Source organism: Pempheris klunzingeri, chromosome 20 (assembly GCF_042242105.1).
Source record: "Pempheris klunzingeri isolate RE-2024b chromosome 20, fPemKlu1.hap1, whole genome shotgun sequence".
In the NCBI taxonomy this organism is placed as follows: Eukaryota; Metazoa; Chordata; class Actinopteri; order Acropomatiformes; family Pempheridae; genus Pempheris; species Pempheris klunzingeri.
The window spans coordinates 13,334,398-13,361,348 of NC_092031.1; the positions used below are offsets into that span (position 1 = coordinate 13,334,398).

Below are 26,951 nucleotides of genomic sequence, written 5' to 3' on the forward strand. Positions count from 1 at the left end.
TACTGTATAATGCAAGAGAGAGGAACCAGTCAGTCTGAGTGTTGGTGTATCAGGCAACAGAGCATAGATGAATGGACATAACCTGACTCACACTTCAACAAGGGTTTTGGTGTGGGTGGTCCATTGTCAATCATTTTCTCTTAAGTGCAGTGAGGGCAGAAGAAAACACAGAGCTAAAAAAACAAGCCAAAGACCAAGCTGCTTTATAGATAAGAATCATTTTTTTGCTAGCATTAGTCACTTCCATGACTAAATATGTGCTACATCCTAAAGCAGTGGCGAAGCTCTATTCTATATGTGAATCTGGCATGGCAGTACTCAGAGAGAAGATTTTGTAGACAGGGAAATTGAGATTAAAAATCCAGCAGGACCACAGGTTATTCAAAATGAGGACCATTTCCTTCCAACTCCCAACAGTACCTCATTGGGGACATTGGGAACAATGCTCTTGCTCCGGTCCCTCTTGCCTCCATGACCCCTCTGACCCTGGTTGTCTGATGTAATAGTGTGCTGGGCAGCAGCCAAGATTTCATCCAGTTTATCTAAAACAAAGACAGTGTAGGGGCAGGGCAAGGGAAAAAATGTAGAGGTATTGAGAGGGAGCATAAAATAAAAGCAGCAACATGAAAAGGAGGATTTCAGTGAGTCCCCTGCTGTCCCCTCAAAGTTTAAAAACACCCTTTTACAGTATGACAAGAGCGGTGAGAGTGATTTCTTACTTAATGCCATCTGATAGACTGTCCTCTTCTTATCAGTACCCTGAGAGGACTCGTATTCTGAAAAAGGAGGAGGAGAAATAAAGAGCATCAAACAGGCTGACTTTTAATTAAAGCTCTGGGGCTGATCGGCGTAATGATAAAGGCTGATATTCACCTGCTTTCTTTTTCCACGGAGAGGCAGCTGTAGCATAGATAATTTGGGAAACAGAAATTAGGTGTGACTAGATTTGCTGTGTAGTCATGTGTATTAAGCAGATGAAAGGATGAAATACATACTCAGACACATGTGATGGTGTGAATACTGATGTGATGAGATGGATGGTGATGTGGACGGAAACGATAATGAGAGCACACAAATCCATGATTCTCCCACCTTTGTCCACTGTATGCAGCACATTTGATTCAGCAGAAAAAGAAACAAAGAGCAAATTTGTGACTGCTGGCATCAGACAAGTATCTTTTTACATCATCTTGCTTGGATATCTGTTAACTGGTTAATTATCACTTTTCATCTGGTTAATTATCACTTTTCATCTTCATATGTAATGTCAAATGTGAAAATCAATCAAAAAGCTTTCTCCCCATCAAACTATTGCCAATGACAGAAATGAAATCACACCTTTACTGGATAATTTTCTTGGCTCTTTGCATCAACTCAGCCAATATCTAATGCTGTATTTTCCTAATAGTGCCATGGTAGTGTACCATCATCCTGCAGAGAAGCTGCTAACACACCTAAAAGGCTGTTGCAAATGTGACCTCCCCAGAAAGAAAACAGTGGGGGACTCAAAGCTAATTAATGGTCTTTCCAGACCTCCACTCCTCTTTATTCTCTGCATACCGTCCTTTGTCCCCTGTGTCATCTTACCCATGTCTTCCAGCTCTGATGTCATTGACTTGGAGCGCAGGGCAATGGCAGGAGGAGTCAGTCTTTTAGTCTGCTGCGGGGCTGCCAAGGGAAGCCAGCCAAATGCAGACTTAATGTTTAGTATTCTCGTATAAACATGCAGTCACCAATGATAACCACATCGCGACAGGCTTTTGGAGTGAAGTAAACATGCAATCAGCTTTATCGTCACATCATAAACATAGGATGGACATGACACACAAGGAAATTTTGACTCTTACCTCTCTTCCGAGCAGTGTCCTCCAGTTCGGGATTTCGAGCCACCATCACAACTTTCACCATGAGACTGTTGCCGCCCTGTCGGATCATGTTGACCACCTGCCGGTGGCCAACCTTCACCACATTCTGGCCGTTCACCTGACAGACACAAAGATACAGAAGGACTGAATGCAGGATGAGCTAATGAGGGTTTGTTGTTTGTGACCACTGATTCACTTAGTTAATACAGTGCTCCCATGTTTGACATGGGCTGGTACAGTTTCCTAAGATTCAGCTTAAAAAATATATAACGTTTGTTTTTTTGTTTTGGACGGGTGCACCAGCAATTCAGGCAGCAACTACAGTAAATCACAGTTACGAAGGCTTGGGCAGCCACTTAAGTGACTCATATGAGGTTGAATACTAATCAGCGGTATGTGTCAGCTTTAATAGAGGTTTGACAATCATCATTTTTTCAAATGAGTTTTCAAGGCGATATAAGGGAACTTTTAAATGTAGAAAAGGACAGTAAGTTGCTGCCTAACCTGCTGGTGTTTCATCGATGAGGAACAGCTGTGACAATTACAGTAACCCCTCACCAACTCTGTACTAACTGTACTTTCAAATAGTGTAAAGATTATAGCCAGAAAAAATACCACAGAATATGCATATGCATTTAAGGGATGATTTCACAAATGATGGGAGACATTTTGATCATTATGAATTATAGGTAATTCACAGAGGTCACGCTATTTGCGACAGTCAGCTTTGTGCAGAAAATTATCTACCTCTAAAAAGGAGCCATAAACATAGTGCAGATGGGATTTACAAGAGCCACAAGGAAGACTGAAGAAAGAGAAAAATGCATTAAATATTAAATGTGTTAAATGTTGTATATAATTCAGATTTTATAAGGAACTGATTGTTAGAAGCAAAAATGAAGCAATTAGGCTATTATTAATCAACACAACATCTGATTAGTTTGATGCAAACAAATAGTGGATGGATGTTGACGTCTGTGTTTGTCAAACCTGAATTTGAACTTCATCAGTGAACTGTAGAATGACTATAGACTGCAGCTAAACCTTTGTTTTGTTTAGACGTACGTATTTTGCTGCATTTACCTCAGTATTATCATCCATATCAACACCATCCGCACCTCCACCTGCTCTCTCTTTCACTTTCTCTCTCCTCTGGTTGCAGTGACATTTGTGGCTGGTGTGTGTTTTGCTCTGTCTTTTGATACATTTTATCACATCACCTTTTGTTTTTTATTTACCATGAACATGTTTATGGGCGTCCTAATGTATTAAGTATTAGATAAATGTAAGATATTGTAATATCAAAATTTTATGAGTAATCATTTTCTCAGGAGGGGTTGGCCAAAATAAATAATTTGTAGTCAAGGTCACCATGTTATAATTAATTTTCTGAGCATTTGAATGTCATAGAAATCTTCCCTTTGAACTGCCCTTATGAGCTCTCCTTCACTTGCAGAGTGAGTCTGGAGGGTCAGTGCCCGCAGCAGTCCAGGAGCTGCTGTCTTAGTGAATCAGGTGCTCAATACACACAGAACACACAGCTGCAAACTCATTGATAACAGGAGCACAAGTTTTCTCAGCAATATCATTTTGTCACTAAATGTGGCCATATGTGTTTTATCAAATGCGTATTTACTGTAAGGCTACTGTACTGTACTGTAAGGTGTTTCTGTTGCCTTCTGTGCAGGTATCCTTGTTCTGTGATGTTCGGTTCAGTCGATCCTAGAAGTTACTCCGTAATGAAGAAGTGTAGTATTTCTCTACATGTCTTCTTCATTTCCCAGAATGAGTTGTGACCCTCTCAGAGGAACATGCCTGCGCTTGTCACATTCATTAGTGGAAAAAGCTCCACTGATAATTTTTAGTAGTAGAAAAAGAATTCCTTACTCAAATTGTACTATTGTGCTTCCTGTAGCTTGTTGTGGTTGCTACATGATCTGATGGAGCCATTCGAAGGGCAGCTCCTGTGTGGCGCTGTGATTTTTGAAAATCTATATAGTGGTGTCACTAATTGATTCAGGTGTGGCGCATAGTGGCATATTGTTTTTCACCGTAAGGCTGGCAGTGTTTTGTGTTGATGGACTCTCTTATTTTTGTTTAATGCAAAATAAATGGATTGGTATATCAAGTTTGAAAAGAGAGAGCAAGCCATCGCCATTTCAGCAACGCTGGAGCCACAAGTAACAACATGGATCCAGAAGTTCATAGTGACGTGACAGTATTATTGATATTTGTTTTTTATTGTTTCACCTACATGTGGCTTCTGGATAAAGTGTGTTGCCAGTAAAACTCTAGTGCCAGTTTGTGCGTTAGTCCTTACCTCGATGAGAAAATCCCCCATCCTGAGGCCTGCCCTCCAGGCCACGCCCCCCTCATCGACAGACTCCAGGTACTGCAGCGCGGGGAACGCTGGTGTTGGAGTGAACTCCTCTATGGGAGTCTGAGCTGCAGAGGACAAGACAAAACGGATGAGCATGAGTGGACACAGATAACAAGAACACAGGTTTGAAAATGAGGGAGGGATGAGAAGATAAGACAGAGAGAAAAAGAGCATATGAGACTGAGAAATCTACAGAGACGGAAGCATATGAGGTGAATTTTACAGGAGAGGCTCACCTTTGGCTCCCCTAAGCACAAAGCCAAAGCCCTCATTGTCTTTCTTCTGTAGGAGCACTGTCTTCTCCTTAATGATGTAGTCACTTAGAGCGAGAAAAGAGGGAGCAGAGGGGAAGTGGAAGGGAGGATACAGAGGGACGCAGAAAAAAAGAAAGAGAATTGAAGAGAATAAGAGCTATATGACTTCTATAGCAACACAAAAGTCTTATTGTCATGCAAGTAAAGCATTTTCTAATGTGGAAAACAGCTATACTGCATCACATTATGAAATCACACTGCAGCAAAAGATAGGTTGGCTTGAGACTGTCATACAAAAAGCACTGGTGCACAAAAGGGTTGATGGCAGCGATACAGTTAGTGTCACAATGGGACAAAGTGTATATGAGATGACATTCCATACTATGGTCTAATCCAGCTAGAGCTGACAAGCACTGGGCCAGGGGGGAACGGCACATTAGAAAAATGTGCACATACACTTCACTGATAATGGAAACTTCCAAATGCACCTAAATCGCTGCATTAGTTTTCAGTGCCTCTGGCAGCTTTTGCAAGGATACTGCTTTACCGACTCCAGCGCACCACTACCGGTCATACATGACACTTCAAATTATGTACAAGAAGAAGTCAGACAGGCCTCTAATCTCCCTACACAAACAGCTCCTCTTGCTCAAAGACTACATCCTGGGAGGGCAGAAACAGCGATCACAGACCTGGTGATGCAATCGTATTATGAGACTGTTGGAGTAGTGCAACAGCTGGCCCAACAAGCGCCTTCATTATTCTATTACCATGTCTGCGACTTTTGGCCAAGCTGCTTTACAACCCTGTCTCTCGTACAGGACTGGTTAAATGGACTCCACACTGACACTCACAGCCACATCCCATGACTCATTTCTGGACTTGACTTTCTAACAATGTCAATTCACCCTAGTTCTGTTAGACAGCCCGGGGCTTCAGCAGAGCTATATGAATGAAGAGGAATTCTAGATATTTCTTTCCTAGGGAGCTCAGTTCTGTGTTAGTTTGTGCTCCTCAACTTAAAGCAAACTGACACTTGACAAATCAAAGTATTTGATTTCCTAGAAGGGCTATACTGTGTGAGAACAGGACAACTAGCCTGGTTTAAGAATGGTCTTTATTTATAGTGATAGCTTGACTGCCAAAACAATGCAGTGAAAATGCTCTGGGCAAACTCAAGGACACAATTTCCACTGGGAATACAGTTTTTTGTCCCTCCCCCTTGTAAATGGGAAGTTTGGGTGAACTTGTGTGTGTGTTCACACCTGGACCTTGATGAGAAGTAGCAAATATAAATGGGTTTTTTTTGGTCCTGAGTTAAAATATTTCAGACACTGCTTACTCTTCATGCTGCATACAAATTCTGCCTCCTTTGCTTGAGTCAGCAGACCCCAAAACCAAAACTGAGGCACTAAATCCAACCTTAATTGTCTGTAACCCAAACACAACCATTTCACTGGCTGCCTGGCAATAAGGTCTGCAACCAGGCACTCATCAGGGTAAATTGATGTATGATTTATTGATTTGCTGCCAGGTCTTAGGCAGAAGAGTTGAATTTTTTCTATATCTAGCAGAAGACCCCATCACTCTGCCTCCTCCACTTCTGAAACATCCATGTGTACACTGGTGCTGAAATAACAATAACAGTATAATATTATATTCCACCCGGTCTCTTACAGCACAGACCTAGCAAGATTTTGTGTACTTAATCTGGCGAGAGCATGTAATAAAGTTTGGCTGTGGCATCACAGAGGTCCAGCAGAGTGTTGGCCTACAGGCCTGAAGATCCAGACTTCGACACCAAGCCGTAACTTTAGCACTGAACAGACGATCGCTAGTTTCCCCTACTGAGGTCCATCCCTTGTGTGTTCTCCATCAATGTTACTGTTTCGCCAACGCACAGCCGCCTTCCAGCCATCTGCTCCTCACACCTCATTCCTTTTTCTCTCACCCTGTCCTCCATCATGCCTTCCCTCTCTGAAGATCAAAGTAACATGGAGTGGGTGGACGGATCCATCGGGCTCTTCATCCATCCACCTCTACAAGGGCGAAACATGGCCTGCGTTGGTCACCTCCGGGTGATTCTACGTTATGTTGCTGGCTTGCAGTAACAAACTTGTTTTCGTTCACATACTTGAAGCTATTCTATCCATCTGCCACAACATTGACCACTACTGCACGGCCAATTAGGACCATAAAAAGCGCAAATGTCCCTTGTTAATCTCTGTTGGCTAGTAGGACACACTCTCTCTGGACTGGCTGCAATGAAGCTGGAAGCCTACTGGAGACCAGAGTTATTATGTACCCTCCTGAGTCATCCTCTCTTCTATCCACAATTACTAAGAAAAAAAAAGCAGCTTTTTAACCATTCATCTCCTGAATGTACATTTAGATAGACTTGCTATGTGGGGATAATACCCACACACCACAAATGAAGCACTTGGTGGATGTTAGTGAAACACACTCTGGATGGAGATGTGGTTGATAGATGAACAGTACATATACATAAATATATGTACAGGAGAGAGACTCCCACAGCAATCAAGCACTATGACGTATACACTTGTATGTGAAAACCACACATATTGCATTCAGTGTATATGTTCGCATGCACACACACAAAAACACAAATGCATGCACAGACAGACATTCACAGAAATGACCGGTATCTCAAATTAGAGCTTGAGAGGAACTGATAAACCGCACTCTTGCCACTTACTGACTTATTCACTTTCATCCTTCTGTACAGTCAAAATACCCCACATCAAAAAAAAATTGGGATGTGACAATAGCATCTTTAAAGGAACAGGGATAAATGGGAAGTCCTGGTGAATGAAAAATATCTGCTTAAAGAAATCATGACTCAAAGAGAATGAAATACACCCACACTGTCTGACTGAAATGCATCAATATGTGCTCTCTTTCATGCACTAACACACACGCACACAGCGTTCAGAGACACACGGGAGGAAGACACAGAAATAAACATGCTGCAGAGTCTCCATTCAATAGCCACTTCCGTCCCACAGACATTCACATGCATAGGAAAAATACAAATTTGAGACACACGCACATATACACGCACGCACCCTCAGAGACACACACGCACGCACAGAATACATAGCTTATTAGTCTGTCTTTGAAAAGGCACGGCCTCTCAATAGCATCATCTACCTCTCCCCTCTCTCCATTGTCCTCTCCTCACATCCATAGCCAGCCAATGAATGAGGAAACAGCCGCTACCTGTAAATGAACCACACGCTCCTGTTTCTGGGGCCCAGTGACGGCCACGAAGAAGAGAGGGAGAGAGAGAAATCTCTCTCTCCGCATCCCCCCATTGCCATGTCCCCCCCCTCCTCTCTCGCGCGCGCGCTCTCTCCAACACCACCTCCTCCTCCCTCCACCCGCCTCCCTCCTCCTCCCGGTCTTCCAGCGAGAGCTCAGCCGGAGAGAGCCGCGAGAGTGGAGGAGAGAGAGCGAGAGAGGTGGGGAATGAGAGGGAGAGCGACAGCGTGCTGGTCTGCACCCCGCATACTTCAGACAAGAGAAAGACAATGTGAAGGAAAGACAGAGAGAGAAAATACCAGCGATTATCACAACAGGGAGAGAGTGTACGGTGTGTGTGCTAGTACATGACAGGAAGAGGGCTTTGCTGCAAAATAGGGGAGATGGAGAGCTGAATATGCGGGGGATGGGTATAGATGTAAGGCGACACAGGGAGAGACAGTGCATTTGCACATCCACTGTCTGGTGTATCACAGACATACTAACAGCTGATTCACACACACACACACACACACACACACACACACACACACACACACACACACACACACACACACACACACACACACACACACACACACACACACACACACACACACACACACACACACACAAACTTTCCTCTCGCTCCCTCCTCTCCTCTAAAGCAGAGCTGTCATCACCACGCAGGCTGACAAACACTCATCTCTCTCTGAAATAGTAATTGACATTCTGCTTGCATCGAGGGAACATGCTCCGGATCACCTTGCTCTTAATTGAGCACCACTTCACCACAGTGCTGCAATTATGCTTAACCAACTTAGCACAGGTAATATAACCCCAGTGGCTGCTATTTCCATTTAGAACACAAGCACAGCTGCATTAACATGAATGCCTTTTTTGAATGACAGTGAGAGCAGCTCGCCACAAGGGTAATGTTAGTTACAGTGTGTAAGAGGCTGTAAAACCCTGGGATGGTGACTGGTAAGTCCTTCTCACTAGCCCAGGGACCTAACCAACGCTTGTTGTTTCAGCCTCCTCATGACTCATCAGCAGGATGATGTATGTACACGCAAAGAAACACACAGACATATACACATGCACAGTAACTCTCAAACAAACACGCATAGCTTCATAATACACAGTTGCAGCTGCCCAGGGCTGAGCTGCAGCTTCAGACAGATGCCATGGAGGAGGAGAAGTACCCCCCCCACACCTTTCATTATGGTATTATTGTGTTCAGTGTAAACAAGCAACCAGAGAGGAGAGAGAGGCATGTGGATGAAGGTATCAAAGAGACAAGTGCATTTGCCTGGTGGAGCCAAACGGGGCAGAGCTGAAAATGACATGGCTCCTCTTTGTGCTTTCAGCGCTGACGTGCTCACACAGCAAAACAATAGAGAACAAGCGCTGTTCGGGATCAGCATAACACAGACACATACAGCACGCAGGGAGACATGGAAGCACAATAGGTGAAACAAATATGCACATACACTCACATGCTCACACATATACACACACACACACACACACACACACACACACACACACACACACACACACACACGCAAGAACCTCCTGTTACTTGAAAAACAAGAATGTATCTACTATTTCAATCACCTTGCCTGGCCTCACAGTCTCCCTTACAGTAATAAACCAGAGAGCAGACAGTTCAGTTGCTGCCCACACTCATGTGACAATCTACAGCTAGAACTATATCAGAGGCTGCAGCCAAACAGGTTTATTCTGCTTTTATTAGTTCATTTATTCTGAACAGGTTGCAAGGGGTTGGGGCCTCTCCTAGCATACATTAGGAGAGAGGTTGGGAACAGTTTGGCACATCGCAGGGCAGACAAACACACACACACACACACACAATCAAGACTTTCCACTTTACTGTTTTCCTTAAAGGCAGCGGGCTGACAGATATTGTTTCGATGTACTTAAGGACTGATCGCAGGCTGTTCGGGTCACAATAACTCCTCTTACCTGGGGCCATCAGTGCCATCGTAGGCTCCGACAGTGACGTTACGGAAAAGCTTCCTCTTGGCTTTCTCACTGCGCGTCTCTGCAAGGCACAAGCAGGCAAAACATATGTTCCATTTAAACTTTCAGCTTCCGTCATGACACCTTCTGTCTTTTCTAGAAGTGTTGTGCCTTCAGCAAAACACACAAATGGATCAAATACATTTGCACTCTGTTTTTTGTGTCTTCCGCGTGGCATATGGTTTGCTCGCTGCATGAACAGTGCAGCTGTGAAAACAGGAAAAGAATGAATGTCTGACTGTATATGAGCCACTGTCTGCAGCGAAACGGCCTGCTGGTGAACATGAGTGTGACATGTACTGGGTGTTACAGTGACTTAAAGGATTATTCCTGCCTGAGGGAGTATCTAACCCATTTTCAGCATGTCCTTTCTCCAGTCTATGTACTATCTGTTTATGGTTATGTGTCCTGTTAACTCACCTATTGACATTGTTAATGAGACCAATTTCAAAACTACCATTTTTTTTCAATTTATACACGAATGATTAAAAAACAAGGCATAAGCACATTATGGACAGATTCATCTTTTACAATACAATAGTGAAATGGGACTGGCACCAGTCTTACCTAGTCGATTGTTTTTGTTGAGACCCGCCACCTCTTCCACACAATCTGAAGGAAACCAGCCAGTGCGACCTTTAACTGTTCCCTCCCAGTATCCCCCTTCTCCTACACTTAATACTGAGGCAGAGAGATAGACAGTTACATAGATACATAATCATAACACACATAGACAGATAGATACATTTTTATTTTGAGCTGTCACAAACTCTTACTCTCTCATACATCCTTGTTTCCTCGCAAAAAAATATTTATAATAACATTGTACAATCCATTGAGAATGGCTAGGAACATGTATTGTTTTGTGATGACTGTGATGTGTCTGCTGGTGCTTCTCATTTCTGTTGTTTACAATCCTCTCTTCCCTAATGCACATCTCCTCCATGCTGTTGATGTTTTACATACAGTAGCTTACATTTTTCTGCATCTATCTGTATTGCACCTGCACTGTAAGTATCTCAGCATTACAGCACATTATCTGCAGCTGAGAAAGTTCAGCTAATTATCTGTCAACAACAACATGATCCCAATGCCACAAACACATTTTCTCATATTCTCATATTTCAGCATTTGTAAACTTTGACTGTGTCTCACCTTTAACTCTGTCCCCTTTGCTAAGTGAGAGCTCTCTGTCTCCACTGGCAGAGTGGGCACGAGTGGCCACATAAACCCGCCCTGGCACTGCACTGTACATACGCTTCATCTGACCTCCCCCACTGCCTGCTGATGTTGCACTACAGAGGGCGAAAGAGAGGAGGAGAGAGTCTCTTACAAAACTGAGAGATGAGACTGTATGTTACACACTGGTGAAAAACAAGTGAGAAAGTGAGAGAAAATACAGCTTGTAAGTCTTCATCAGAGACAGTCAGTAGCTGAGTCATACAATCAGTCATACCAACAATAAGAATGCAGGCAGCCATCTTGTATTTACTAACAGTGTCTAGCAGTGCATATTGTATGTCAGGTAGATAATTCTAACACAGTCTGTGCTATAACGATAGTACACACATTACTTTGGCAGTTAGCAGTGAACATACACTCCCCTCCAAAAGTATTGGAACAGTGAGGCCACTTCCTTTATTTTTGCTGTAGACTGAAAACATTTGGGTTTGACATCAAAAGATGAATATGAGACAAGAGATCAACATTTCAGCTTTTATTTCCAGGTATTTACATCTGGATCTGATACACAACTTAGAAGATAGCATTATTTGTAACGGAACACCAAATTTTTAGGCGAGCAAAAGTATTGGAACAGATAGACTTAAAATACATTAACGTGAAAAGACTTGATATTTAGTTGCAAATCCTTTGCTTGCAATAACTGCATCAAGCCTGTGACCCATTGACATCACCAAACTTTTGCATTCTGCTTTTGTGATGCTTTTCCAGGCTTTCACCGCAGCCTCTTTCAGTTGTGGTTTGTTTTGGGGGGTTTCTCCCTTCAGTCTGCTCTTTAGCAGGTAAAATGCTCTACAGGGTTGAAGTCTGGAGATTGACTTGGCCAGTCTAAAACCTCCCACTTCTTGCCCCTGATGAACTCCTTTGTTGTTTTGGCAGTGTGTTTGAATCATTATCTTGCTGCACCATGAAGGATCTTCCAATCAGTTTGGTTGCATCTTTCTTTAAATTGGCAGACAAAATGTCTCTGTAGACTTCTGAGTTCATTTTGCTGCGGCCATCATGTGTTACATCATCAATGAAGATGAATGAGCCCATCCCAGAAGAAGCCATGCAAGCCCAAGCCATGACATTACCTCCACTGTGTTTCACAGATGAGCTTGTATGTTTGGGATCATGAGCAGATCCTCTCTTTCTCCAAACTTTAGCCTTTCCATCACTTTGGTAAAGGTTCATCTTTGTCTCATCAGTCCATAAAACTTTGTCCCAGAATTTTTAGGCTTGTCTCTGGACTTTTTGGCAAATTCCAGCCTGGCCTTCCTATTCTTCTTCTTGCTAATGAGTGGTTTGCATCTTCTGGTGTGGCCTCTGTACTTTTGTTCATGAAGTCTTCTACGAACAGTAGACTGTGACACCTTCTCTCCTGCTCTCTGGAGGTTGATGCTGATGTCAACAGTTGTTTTAGGGTCTTTCTTTACAGCTCTCACAATGTGAGAACTGCTGCTGTTTTCTTTGGTCTACCAGTTCGACGTCTGTTACTTAGTACACCAGTGGTTTCTTTCTTCTTCAGGACATTCCAAATGGTTGTACTGGCTATGGCCAATGTTTGTGCAATGACTCTGATTGATTTTCCATCTTCTCTCAGCTTCACAATTGCTTGTTTTTCACCCATGGACAGCTCTCTGGTTTTCTTGTTGGTCACACCTCTAACTATAAATGCAGTCTGCACAGGCAAAACCCAAATCTGAAACTGAACGTAGACATTCAGCGCTATTTATTGTTTGAATAATCAATGTAACAGGACACACCAGGGCAACAAAACACACCTGTCAGTCACATGTTCCAATACTTTTGCTCACATGAAAAATGAGTGGGTTCAAACAAAAGGTGGTAACTTCTAAGTTGTGTATCAGATCCAGATGTAAATACCTGGAAATAAAAGCTGAAATGTTGATCTCTTGTCTCATATTCATCTTTTGATGTCAAACCCAAATGTTTTTCAGTCTACAGCAAAAATAAAGGAACTGGCCTCACTGTTCCAATACTTTTGGAGGGGAGTGTATTACAGTAACGAGTAATGTGACACAATATAAGGCATGTGGGGGTGGATGTCAAATGTCACAACCTGCCTCACCAGCAGGTATGAAATATCTCAACAACTACAGAATTGGGACAACATTTAGTACGTAATACCTCAGGTCATAGGTCATAATACCTCCTATAATAGATCCTAATGACTTTGGTGATCTGGCATCTAGTACCATCATCACAACAAAATTTTAATTCCAATTTGTCTTTCTTACTTTGGTTTATGACAAATTTTCTAATTCACAAATGTTTGCAAGGTGGTGACCATGGTAACCATTAGCATGTTTACAAGTGTCACTGTAAGCATGTTAGCATGCTGATGTTAGAATTTAGCTCCAAGTACCACTGTACAGCCTCACACAGCCGCTAGTATAACTGTAGACTGTAGTGTTCTTTGCTTCCAAGTTGTCGCTGGAGTTATTGCACCACTGTCTGACATTTCTAAAACTTTTTTCAGGTGTGATCTGTGATCTTCTGTTGCTTTGCAGGACAACAATATTCTTCCATATATACACATAGTACACAGTAAGAATGTACACAGTATTCAACTGACACACAAATAGTAATTTTCCTGCCTACAGTTGATGGTAACTAGAGATAGTGACCCCTGTTAGTAGATGGCCTCAAAGGCCACTCTCCCTCTCTTTATGTACACAGTTTATCTTCCCTCCACAGCCTTCTTACCCCTGTCTGCCTCTTGGCTGTCGGTGCCTTTCTTCTGTGTCACTTTGTCCTCCTCCTCTCCCTCTGGATGGGGAGCGAGTACGAGTTCTGGGGCTGCTGGAGCTTCTCATGCCTATGGAGGCCCTGCGCTGGCCCTGCAGAAACACACCATCAAAGCTGAGTCTGAAGAAAAAGACTGCGAAAGCAAAGCAACATCAGCAAAGCATATCTAATAGCAGATGAGCATCCACTTAATGGTCCTCAGTACCTGTCCTGGGATAGGATTGGTTGCAGCCTTGTTGGGCATGGCCAGAGGGTCAGACTGGACCATCGTGTTATCGCTGTTCGCGCGCAGTAGGGGGTGGGAATGCAGTGAGGGGAGAGGCAGAGTGTGGGCGCTCTCTTTTCGCTTGGAAACATACTTTGGCGATTCCAAAAAGGGCACTGATGATAGGGGGTGTGAGGTTTACAGGTGAGAGTTCAGAGGTTAAGAGTGAGAAGGAGTGAGAAGTGAGTAAGGGAAGTGGGGTTTGATGTGACAGGATGACATGGAAGGAGAATTAGGTGGAGTGTTTGGGAAAAAGAAGGGAAATTGTAAGGGCAAATACATGACAGATTCAGGAAAGTACAAAGAAAAGCAGGTGTTGGGAACTGACTGTAGCACTTGACAACCTCCTAAGAAGAAACAGTTGAATTAATGCACGAATGCTTACCTATGTCAGAATCTTTGTGATTTTTGATGATTTCCCCAATCTCAAAGTGACCAGATATTATAGCTAGCTGCAAAGAAAAAAGACAAGATGAGTTTTAACTATTGTAGCTATTGCAATTATTGTTATTTTATGTTTTATTGTGTTGTCTTTTAGTTTAGGACAAAACATATTGTCAAAACTACTCTATTAACGCAATTTCACTTTGAAAACATGATAAACATGCATACCCTATTAATTGATAGTTCAGCCATTTACCTGAAAAGGGGTCTGACCGTGCTTGTTCTTTGCCTCCTTATTTGCTCCCCTGTACAGAAGAACACGGACACAGCTTTCCTGGTCATTCAGAGAGGGAGAGTGATTGGTTAACACCTTTTGTAAAGCATGCAGTAATAATTATGATAATAATAGTTCCATACAAGGGATCTGTTTCCATACTTGCCTTGTTGTACAGGGCAGAAATGTGTAGTGCAGTGTTCCCTGAGGCATTTTGAGAAGAGGTGTCTGCCCCATAAAACAGCAGATGCTCCAAGTGCTGGGCAAAGCCATTCTGGCAAGCCTTTCAATGTCAGGAGTGAGACAGAAATATTCAAAATTTATCAGTGTTGGACAGTATATGAAACACAAGTTAAGTGAAGATTTCATATAGGGCCATTTCAGTACAATAGAATTAGATAGAAAGGGGGAAAGGGAGATTAAAGATATCGCAAATGAGATACAAAGAGAAAAAAAGGGAAATGGTATGTCTTACATCCACATTTAGATCCATAATTACTCTTACAGAAAAAACAGGTCAGAGCCAATTACATTGGACCATTATGGAAAAGAAAGGAAATAAAACACATTAAAACAACAGAAATGAGCCTTCAGCAGCCTGTGAGGTTTCCTCATATTTTTCTGCAGGGACTAAAATATCACAAGATACGTACAAAGTAAAGAAAGAAAACACAGAGCACAGCTAAACCAAAATAAAATACCATGACAACCGGCTCGCAGCACAAACGCAAATTTACCAGAATGTCACAGAGACATAATGTAGGCAATGCACCCGTATCTACAGTAAGAAAGAGATAATATCCAATGCTCTTTCTGAACTGGACCAAACAGGACTGGCTTGAGATGACCCACATTTGAACATGTTCAAGGAAACTATGTGGTCACTCCATTCGCTTCAGTTTTATGTGCATTTTTATCATGTCACAATTCTCAGTGCCTTTGCCTCTGAAAGGCTGGTGGGGATAATGAGGTAGGATGGTATGATGAAGGGTACCTTATGTATTTCTTCCATTCCAAACTCCTCTTCATCCCTGAGCTATGGAAAGAGAGAAGGAGGGGAGGAAGGAGAGAGAATGGAGAGTCAAGTGAGGAAGGCACAGAGGAGAGGGGTGTGAGAAAATGCTGAGAGAAACGGAGGGTGATGGTACATGACAACCACAGAGACAGGGCCATGTCGGTGCATTGCTTAAGTTTACATGAAGAGAGACAAAGACCAGAGATGCTTAACATGAAAAGATGGAAAGAAACCATGAGACCATTTGGAAATCAATGGAGAGAGAGAGAGAGAGAGAGAGAGAGAGAGAGAGAGAGAGAGAGAGAGAGAGAGAGAGAGAGAGAGATAGATAGATAGATAGATAGATATGTATTTGTTTTGGGGAGTTCATTATAAATCAGTATTATCAAATTGCCCTGGGTACCTGATGGGTCTCATCCCAGCCATTCTCGTCCCTCGTCCCCAGCTTCGCCCTGTAGTAGAGCAATGTCTCACAGCAGGAAGTGTCGCCCCCTATCAGTACAGAGTGGTACAGCGGGGTCAGGCCATAACGGTCTTTGTAGTTTGGAGACGCGCCTAGAGACAACAGAGCCTGGAATGTAGGGACAAAAGAGAAGCATGAATTTTCTAATATGTGTGGTTGTGCATATCCTGCCTGTTCTGGTACAAAAACACTTTTACAAAGGTAAAAGGTGGGGTCGTGTTAAGCAGTTGTCGCCAGTACAGGTACAAGTGACTTTGAGATCTGGTATTTGAAAGCACCGTGAGGGAGCTACCGCAGCTCCAAAAGGGAAAAATCATCTGTTCACACTTGCAAGCACATTGTTTAAAACCAATAGTTTTACATCTACAGTATTTAAGGCACTGTCAAATGCTTCTCATCATCTTTCAATCTAAGGACTACCCACATTTGATGTAACGTTTGCAATGGCCATATTAGTCATTTCAACACTGAAGACTTCTTATATGAGATGTTTAAGTGACTATTGTGTTCTAATAATAATCATTTAATTCATTTTGCCCACACTTCCTATTTGAACATGTTCGTGGTCTGCATGCACGTGACGTCAATTCAAAGTCGTTACCAGCAGCCCCGCGTGATTGTGAGCCCTAACAGCTTTGTGCAACGATGTAAAGCCGTCTCTGCTTCTGAAGTCCAAATGAGCGCCGCCCTGAACCAGCACCCTGATGCCCTCCACCAGCAGGCCCGACTGCATCGCCACAGAGAGTGGGGACTCTGCCCCACAGAAAGGGGTGGGGGTCAGAAAGGATTGCAGGTAGAGAGGTGAAAATGACTGTCAACCCTCAGATACAGTATTTCACATCATCACTCAATATCACTTGTAAAATCATTTAGTTGAATGAAAAGGATGAAGGTGTCAGGATTAATGCGAGTACACACAGGGTTGTGGCAAACTCACCTCCACTGTCAGGGTCATGAAAATTTGCATCAAGACCTTTATCGAGGACTTTGGCCATTTTCTCTATCGCTCCAGTCTGAACATAATCCAGGAACTTCTTCAGACTGGCCTGAGAGAAGGAGGAGAGGACAAGAGGGAGGAGCAGGATGTCAGTGAGTGGACATGAATACTGTGCACCAGCAGTGTTTAATGGATACAAGAAGTAATACCTTTGTGCTGAGTTTGGAGAGGGCCTTTTCATCCAGATTCGTCTGTTTATAAACTCTGGTTTTGTACCTAAACTGAGGACCAGAAAAAGAAAACTGTGAATCATCTTACTGCAACATACCTATGCTGATAGCGGCAGTGATAGTGTACTTGTACATAGAGGAAATTAAAAAAGATTACTGTCGTTCATCTGTACTTCAGATGATATTTTGCAATGTGAATAATCGATAGTAGAAGTAGAGAAGTGGAACTGGAAATCAAAATTAAATTCTAAATATATTTTCCCTTTTGGATTTGTTGAATGCTTGGTTGCGCGTATTGAGCAAATAATCAAATTCAGTTAATTTCAACTGCTGCTTAACTCCCTCACTGTTTCCAGAAATTCACTCTCCCACTCAAAGTCTTTGGAACAGCTCACTGATTTATTTCTTTAAACCATTTAGTCAGATTTGGTTGTCTGTTTTGTTGGCAAAAGCTTGATCTCATGTTAGGCTGAATTGGTTAAAACTGGAATAAAGTAGGATGCTAGTGCTCTAACCATCATATGCAGGAGTATTTTGTCTTTTGGCTGGTTTGATTAGGTAATGACTGTCCACACTACCTGCGTTTACACTTGTTGATAATCTCCAGACATTAAAAAACATATATATATTTAATTGTAAATTATAATATTTAATTATAAATGTATATTTGATATAAGGCTTTTATTCATTGTGAAGGCAAATCCCTAAACGTTTACATTTTATAAATGCCTTTCTAAAAATGTAAATTGTGTAAATGGAAGCAAAAAAAGTGGCACAGTAAAGGAGAGTTAATGATCATTAAATCTCTTTTACTGACCAGACATGGTATCAAGGGCAGTTATCTTTTAACCACAGCAAAAACTACATGTCCATATAAGAGTATTTACATCACAGGATCTGACATACTGTAGAGCCCCACATTTCACAGTACAGTATAATGTACTCAGTGAGAATATATCCCGACAGCCTGTTTTGACACCTATATCATGGCTTAATGAAGGTTCCTTCCTGGCCACAATTGAAAACTGTGCATTTGTTTAAATATTTAGTTTCTGTAAATGTTAATTATGTACAGGCAGTACTCCACAGAGTGTTATTATGTGGTGGTTTAAATGTTTCAGAGCCCTCTCTGTTCTGCCAGTAATAAAATTTAGGGGGTGAAATTAAAAACACTGGGCTGTTTAAAAAACACACTGAGTCATAAACACAACATCCTTCAAACGACAAGTAAACTGAGTTCAGGTCAGTTTGCCTTCCACATCCTCTTTGAATGGGAGGCCACACCAATGAAGCCACCTGAGTGCAGGAAAAACATGTGTGGCCCTGAGAAAAAATGTTGGGATATGGAATCCTTGGTGATGTGAAAGTCCTCTACTTTGGTGTAGTAAGAGAGGATGTGATTCTTAACAAAAAGATTGGGATCTGTGTAAAATGGTGTTCACTGCTGGTGAAAAAGTGATTGAAAAGAATTGGTACAAACCTCATTCAGTGGACGGACATAGTTAAAGAAATCTTTGTAAAGGACTAGATGACTTTCTCTCTGAGATCTGGAGGAGTGACCTGAGAGAAATGGACTCCCTATATTACAGCGAAAGAGGACACTTCCCCCCGCTGATTTTCTTTGGACAGTAATGGACAATTGACAGAACATGTTATCATGATTATCTAAGGTGGTGTGCCCCACACTGTTTTCTTTGATTTTTACCTATTTTCCTTTTCTTTTATGTACTTCACTCAAAATTATTTTAAAAAATGGTAAAAAAAAAAATAAAGAAAAAAGAAAACTGACTGCATGCTCTGTTCCCACACTGTACTGTAACGGCAAACAGGCTGAGGAGCGTGGATGAGAAGTCTAAACTCCTATCTAGCAGCTGACAGCTGAAATGAACCACAGACTGCACCTCAGATAACCAAAGAACAGCTGCGCATTTCAAGCATCAGAGGTGTGTTTGGCCGGGATAAAGGACCAATCTGGCCTCATATTTACAACAACACAACTACACTGTGTGGTGGTACACAGAAAGACCTAACAGCACCCAGAACCTGCTCTTTACCATTGAATCCTGGTCCAATTCAAGCACTACAGTGATTCAAAATTCCATTTCTCATATTATAAATACATTTACTCAGGGAGCTGTGAGATACATTCTGCTGTGGAGCAGTATTTAGCCACAAGGTCTCCTGATTACATGGACATGTCTTCATCTGGAACCTTGTCAAGAATGTAAACACTCTGGTTTGAAGCCAAACCCTGAGTGAGGGATACTTTTTCAGCCCCACCCAGCTGTTTAATATTTACAGCAGCTGGACCACCAGAGGGCACTGTGGGATAGTTTGTCCACAGCCTGACAGCTTCATATTGATGCCATCTCACAGCCCACTTTCTTTACAAATGGAAAATACAGTACAATTGGTAGGTTAAATAATTTACAGAATGCAGTTATGTCCATGATGTGGATATTATTTTGAGGAGATTGTTTGCAATTAATTTACTGTGTTGAACCTGGGAATTAAAGTAATTTGTCTGCAGCTGTAGACAGTCCTTTATTGTTTTTACTTAGTTATGAGTAATAAATTTGTATGTATGAGTATGTTTGCATGGTGCTGTAGAACAGCTAAGGCCATCTAACTACATAGGTTTAAAAATTTGAAAAAACAAAGCAAAACAAATGTCTACATGACACAAATATGAATGTGCTGTAATAGAGAGTGTACTCAGTTAGGGCAGTAGCTACCACTGGGGTTATGTCATCTGTATTTTTTGTGGGAATTTGAAAAGTAGAAGCAGCAGTTCTTGGAGATTTGATAGGCTAATCTTTAGTTTTCTTTAGACCTATTGTATTTAAATTCCCACCTTTTAGGTCAACAAATAAATTTCCCCACCAGATTGTTATTACTGGCAGTGTGGAGATGCTTCTGAAACAGCATTTAGGAAATAAAACAAATAATGGTGTGAAAATAAAATATTAAACATCCAAATAATTAAATAACTCTACTGTCAAACTCTTCATCTTTGGCATCTGGTCAAAATTTCTAGGGGGTGTGGGTGCTGCGGGGACACTTGGACTAGTCTTGCACTGAGTCACTTTCCCACCATTTCTACCTCCATACCTCCAGGTAAGGAACCCCTTTCTCAAAGGACTGCGAATAGTCTTGCAGGAGCCTCTCCTCCTCCAGGAACTTGGCATCCCGTCCATCTCCAGCCGGCTGGAAGAGGCCATAGTTGTAGGCGTCCCACAATGACTCACCGAGGGAGCAGATGATCTGCTGCTTGGCGGTCCACACCGTGCAGTCCTGGTCAAACTGGAGACACCTCTGAGAGACGAGCAGAGAGCACAGTGTGGGGGTCAGAGGCCTGGAGCTGATGGTTCTCTCATCTACGCCTGCTCAGGAGGCAGAAATAATGATTAATGGTTCAAAATAACAGTTTTTTTTTAAGTCAAGTCAAGGTCTCAACATTAAATGGTCAGTTCACTCAAAATAGGAAAACAACTGCAAAAACAAAAACCACTATAATAGTGGTTAGTGGTTAATAGTGGTTAATAGTAATAAACAGCAGGGTTTGCAGGGTATGCAGAGCGACAGTGGTGCTAATATCTAGAAAGACATGCTACATTTGAACTTTTAAAGACATTTTTTAATGCTTTGAGCACCACAAACCAAAATCTACTCACCTCCATATTAACTTAGTGTTTTTAGAGGAAGATTTGGAGCAAAACTGTCTACATACATTCACTACAGGCAAATAAGGAAATGTGTTGTTTTGTAATTTGGGTGAACCTACCTTTAAATCAAGAATAAGATGGAACAATGTCACAGGGGCAAGCACTTTTAGTCAATACACAAGTACAGTACAATGTTTTTTTCTTACCATGCTAAAACACAGGATGATGAGGGGCAGCAGGTTAACCATGTGCCGTGGTTAGCTTATCTGCTATAGGCTAACTAAACTTGCTAGCCGGCTAAGTTCTAGGTCTAGAAAATTTGCCTACTTTAGACACAATATTGCATTTAAACCTCAAATGTAGAACTCGGTCCATTTATTTGAGCACTGTATCTGAGTACAATTGTAATTGAGTATTTCCATTTTAATTGTGCTTCATACTTTTAGTAGCTTACATGTCACTTTTTACTCAGGAGCTAACCAAGCTAGTGTTACATGCATAGCTAGTGGAGTCAAGTCAAGTCATTTGTATTCTTTTTAAATTAAGATTATTCAAGAAAACCTATGATGACAATATAACAGATTATTATAGAATAAAATGATGTACTTACACTCTACATCAACCAACCAGCTACAGCTGCTGTTCTTACATCAGTGATACTAAACCAATCATATATGATGAGTACATTTTTCATGTTTATTCACTTCTTAGGCTTTTCTGTTGTTTGTTCTGCAAGTTACAGTATATTATAAAGGCAGATTTTATGTTGAAAGATTAATGCCAGTGGGGATCCTTATGAAGTGTAAAGGTGTTTCTCCCAGAGGAAGGAAAATGTCACAGCTACTTACCTTTAGTTTGTTTAGATCCTGACTGACAGGGGCACACATTTTTGTCAGCATTTTGTTTCATATCGTGTGAAATATTGGGTGACATTATAGTGCTTTTTTATAGTTTTTCTGAGTTTGAAAGTACCGCAGTATCTTAATGCGGTATTCATTTTCAAAGCAGATCAAACCTGCATTCATAACATGGTTTGTGCTATTGCTTTATGTTAATTATATCTGACAGGGTGGTTTAATTGTTAAATCAGATATGCCTACCAACAGTATAACTCTCTATTGGTGATTATAATTAAGTTAAAATGGTCAAAAGGTGTTATGTCATGGTTGTGAATGAATGGCAATCATTTATTTTCAATCTAAGCTTCATAATAGAAGATCTTTGAGTTGTGGTTGAATATCATATGAGGACCACAAGGCTATAATGATCTATTCCATCATGATGTTAAAGGTCAGTAAAATTTCGTTTTTGTTTTTCTTCTTCTATGTCCACGGCATGTTTTTGGAGCCACAGTACAGTGTCATAATTAAAGCTTTTATGAAGTTAGGCCTTCATTCAGCCCTGGATGCTACATTCATAATAGAGCCTACAGGTTTTCTTAGCCTTGCTTTTTATCACAGCTCTGCCTCTGAGAAAAGATTACATCAATAAAACAGCCACTAATCTAATGGCAGTACTTCTAGTTTTGCATTTTGTGTTGTATTGGTGCTCACAGTCATATTAATACACACAGTATCAGCCACATTTAGTCAGTTTAGTTAAATATCTAGCGAAAGGCATTTTATTCTGATAGATTAATAATGTAGCATAATGCCTTTAACATCAGATGAAGACTGTGTGCAGAATATGAATTCATTACTTTTAAATAATTAATCTGATACATTCATGGAAATAAGTTTAGACTTGTGCTGTCCTTTTAGTGTGTCCTATCCGACGAGTATTTGGGTCTAGCTCATGTTCACTTTTACACCACTTTTTCTCTTTACCCGTAATGAAGAAGTTAAGATTCTATACTGGGATAAATATTTCCCTTTCGTTATTTTCTTCTTTGATCTCTGCATGCATAATGTCAGATATGCACAATCCAGAAGCAAAAGAACAAACTAGTTTGTTGAAAAAAGCTCCTTTCTGTGTGTCTGTGTGTGATACACTAGAGGCTCACCGGCCACAATGAAAAAATACCGCAGATGTATTATGTGTGTGTGGTATGCCTAACTAGATTTCATGGTGATTTGTGCACTGCCCATTTCCTCACATTATTCCATTTTCTTGCATTTCCACAGGAAGGCCATCGTTTTTGTCCTTTTCTTATTAAAGTCTGGAGCCGGAGGACAGAGCTGACCGGGAGTCGGGCTTTAACAACAGGGCTGAGAGGTCTGAATGAGATGTAAGCATCCATGCTATTGTTCCATTTCAGAGAACTGTAAGTAAAATTGCACAGCTCAGCAGACTTCCATGTCCCCTCTACTCCCCAGGAGCCACCCTTCACAGTCCCCCCCACCCCACTACATTGCACTATTTGATAGTGTAGCCAACTCTATTGGCATGGCAACCAGTTCATTAGTGAAGGCAGGAACCCGTTGCCGTAGCAATGTCTTGGTGGTCCCTGGGAGGTAACCCACATGATGAGGATGCACGTGCTTGTGTGTGTATGTGCACGCATACAGTGTTGCGTTACAGAGTTGTAAGATATATGTGTGTCTGTGCGTTCTTAGGGGAGTGTAATTATGCAGTGTGGTGTATATATATCTACTGTGTGTGTGTGTGTGTGTGTGTGTGTGTGTGAGAGAGATCGAGTCCTAATCCTTGGGAGAGAAGTCTGATGTAATGTATATTGTATATTACCGTGACACTTCTCTTGCCATTGTTCTTTTTATACAATCAAGGATTTTCTAAGGTCTTTGTGGCAGCACTCGTCCCCCACTCAGTGGAGTTATTTAGATTATCACCATGCACTATCCCGGTTTCTCTAGATGCACACATCTTGCTCTTTGCTTATTCATTTCCCACCTCTCTCTTCATAGCTTTCATTTCCTCCTCCTCCTTAACTAGCTCCTGATATTCACTCCCTCTCTTCATCTCCCTTTAATTCAGCTCAATAATATTTCCACTGCGAGGTTTGGGTTGCAGAGTGTTTGTCAGGGATGTGCAGAACCGAGTTCAATGCCTGTGGCTGAGACCTAAGAGCAACACAGATGCCTTCATATTTCTTCCTTTCCAGCATCACTCACTTCTCCAGCTCTCCCCAAACTCATTAAAAACCTATTAGATAATTAGCAATTACTGTTATATTGAGGGCAGATTAGCTGACATGTAGAACAATCGGCATGTTCAGGGAGTTGAAAATGGAGAGATGAAGATGGGGGAGGGGTTACAGTGGGGCACCCATTCTCACCTGGATATGGTGTGTGTGTGGGCTGGCCAATTCTCACCTGCCGCCAACACACAGCTGAGAGCTGCTGTAAGTGTGAATTGATACAAACTTCAGTTTTGGAAACTAATTATGACCATACCTGACCTCAGGCCGGTGCTTACATGGTGTTGTTGACTGAATACGTCTGCCCTCAGAGGTTGCTTAACACAAGTCAAGATGTGTATTTTTTCCTACTTCCTTTTGGGACTCCCTTAGCTTGGGGGATGACGGGAATGAAAATGCTTTGAAATAAGAGATGTGCTTGTACAGTTGTTTACCGTTTGTACTATTTGGCTCATCTAAAATATGAATCCATTCTCTGGGACTAATTTGAAACAGGAGCAACAAAAATTACTGAACAGTGTTTTAATTTATGGATGCAAAACAGCTGGATTTAGAAGAAAATTTTGAATCCTTTCAGATTCCATTGGGAAAGTCTGAGCAAGCTCAAAAACAAAGAGAAAGTTGGAATAGAATAATATTGGATGAACACAGCAACCAAGTGCTGATAGTCCTAATTCTTCAAAAACTGTTGCAAATCTATAAACTGGGATATGTATTGGAATAACAAAATTTTGTGAGGTGACTTACTGTCGAAGAACAAATAACACCATTGCAAAGATCTTAACTTTTGTCTGTACTTGCACATAGATCAGCATCAGTAAAGGTAAAGATGTTCGTTGGATTAAAGTCATCTCTGTCTGAGGCAATAATACCAGAGAGACTCGGCTTGAACTACTTCCTCATTTGGAAAGACATACAGTCAGCGTCCTGCTTGCAGAGACTTTTTTTACACAGATAACCAGACTTTTAAATGTGTGTTTTTTATTGAACGTGACAGTTCATTCTATGAAATTTTGACCTATTTGTGTCTAATTTTAGATATGACGAACTTGCCTGTGTTACATTCTGTCTGCATTAACGTTTCTGAATCTTTTAAATTAGTTTTTAAAATCAGTTTCAAATTAGAGGTCTAGAAGAACCTGGGATGGTTTCATGTGCAGGTGTGTTTGTTTCATGATTTTTTGCACTGTGTTTGGCCATAGTGGTTTTGATGAGAACATGCACCTACTGTTTGTTTGATATCAGGAATCCCAATGCGGAACACCATCATGGTCAGGAAAGTGTCCTCCAGCAGAGCCACTGTGGTCATACTGCGCTCCAAGAGAGCTCGTCTCTTCTGCAATGCATTCAGGCCTGGGTGATGCGGCTGCTGATTGGCTGCAATGAGATGATGCTGTTGCTTATTGGCTTGCAGATGATGTAGCGGGGCTTGATTGGACATGTATGTGATACCCCGGTTGATCAGGTTGCCTGGCCTCAGCGGTCGGTCTGCTCTCTGTCTACCAACCACAATGGCTGCTGGTTTCATCACCTCGCCACCTTTTCCTTCCCAGGATTGTCGTCCTCCCGTCATTTCCTTCTCCTCCAGACCCTCTAACCCTCCATTCTCCGTGTCACGTCCACCTCCCCCGTTTCTGTTTTCTCTTCCCTGCTCCTCTTCCTCCTCCTCATCCTCCCCATCTTTGTCATCCTGACCGGGATAAAAGTGCTCGTTATTTCCCAGCATCCTTTGCTGTGCAGGGGTCACTGCAGAGAGGGCTGAGTGACATAGCTGTCATGGAGACAAAACATGGCTATCCAATGAGACTGGCTTCATCCTTAGAAACATGCTGTGGGAAACAGGCAGAGAAGGGAGTAAACTTTGGTCATTTAACTCTTGTTATTTCATTGATAGAGTGAACTTAGCAAAATAAGAATGTGTGTGAGACATGTGCAATATTAGACAAACTAGACACCGGCAATGCTAATAAGTCCACATGTGTGAATGAGCACAGAGCTGGTCCACATTTTCCATTTAGCCTCTGGGAATGCACCGGGGAATAGCAGGCCGATGAAAGACAGGCTATATATAAACTCTGTGAATTTGCATCGCAGGTTCTTTGCAGAAGAGAGTGAGTTGGATATGCAATTTAGTTTCACATGAGGTCAAGATCATTGCTGCTTTGTGGTAATGGACCTACAGTATGTCTGAGGCAGAACCCAGGGCTAACAGCTAAATGTGAGCTCCTTAAAGGAAAATTCCACCCTCAGATACTTGTATACTACTGTACTGTTGCACATCGTGAGTCTTTGATGTTCATTGTGATGCAGGAGTCATTTTCAAATGAGGCGTTGTGATCGACCTCTTGGCTGTCCCTGCCATTATGATGTGATACAGTGATGTGATACTTTTCCCACAATACCATGTTCTTCTTTGCAGCTACAAGAGTCATCATAAGAACAATATGGCTGGCAGTGCACTCCAAACCACACAAAACGAAATTTATTTGAACAAGCAAGGTGGTGGATTTGCAACAAAAAACATAGAGCTTGTGCTTTGATTTTGGTGTGTACAAAGTCTATAGCCAGGTGAACTTGTCAATATTTCACACATGCTACATTGATTTTACCACCCTGAAAAACACCCTCACCTTCAGTTAGTAAGAACTTTTTGGATTAAACACAGGATCTGTAAATCATTTGGGGCTGTGTCAGTTTTTTTCTAGTACAAACCTGTTCTCTGAGAGCTTTGAGGAATTTGTGAGTCCTGTCTGATTCATACAGCCACAGCCTGTTTCTTCAGAAACCTGTAAGCTTTTCCAGCCAGTGTGGACGCC

At 41.7% G+C, this 26,951-nt stretch overlaps 1 protein-coding gene across 1 annotated transcript in view; it reads right to left on the bottom strand.

Moving 5' to 3' along the window:
- The window catches only part of LOC139219717 (SH3 and multiple ankyrin repeat domains protein 1-like), a 30,742-nt gene extending 4,881 nt beyond the window's left edge, over positions 1-25,861 (bottom strand). The window contains exons 1-22 of the mRNA XM_070851653.1: positions 25,364-25,861; positions 20,485-20,688; positions 17,353-17,424; positions 17,144-17,252; positions 16,808-16,959; positions 16,147-16,314; positions 15,723-15,764; positions 14,895-15,011; positions 14,711-14,788; positions 14,456-14,522; positions 14,011-14,186; positions 13,764-13,897; positions 10,965-11,104; positions 10,377-10,490; positions 9,753-9,831; positions 4,482-4,564; positions 4,186-4,310; positions 1,848-1,983; positions 1,561-1,668; positions 874-900; positions 720-776; positions 421-542 (exon numbers count right to left, since the gene is read on the bottom strand). Coding sequence (XP_070707754.1) covers positions 421-542; positions 720-776; positions 874-900; positions 1,561-1,668; positions 1,848-1,983; positions 4,186-4,310; positions 4,482-4,564; positions 9,753-9,831; positions 10,377-10,490; positions 10,965-11,104; positions 13,764-13,897; positions 14,011-14,186; positions 14,456-14,522; positions 14,711-14,788; positions 14,895-15,011; positions 15,723-15,764; positions 16,147-16,314; positions 16,808-16,959; positions 17,144-17,252; positions 17,353-17,424; positions 20,485-20,688; positions 25,364-25,861 — 2,808 coding nt within the window. The remainder of the gene's footprint in view (positions 1-420; positions 543-719; positions 777-873; positions 901-1,560; positions 1,669-1,847; positions 1,984-4,185; positions 4,311-4,481; positions 4,565-9,752; positions 9,832-10,376; positions 10,491-10,964; positions 11,105-13,763; positions 13,898-14,010; positions 14,187-14,455; positions 14,523-14,710; positions 14,789-14,894; positions 15,012-15,722; positions 15,765-16,146; positions 16,315-16,807; positions 16,960-17,143; positions 17,253-17,352; positions 17,425-20,484; positions 20,689-25,363) is intronic.
- Positions 25,862-26,951: the final 1,090 nt, after the last annotated feature.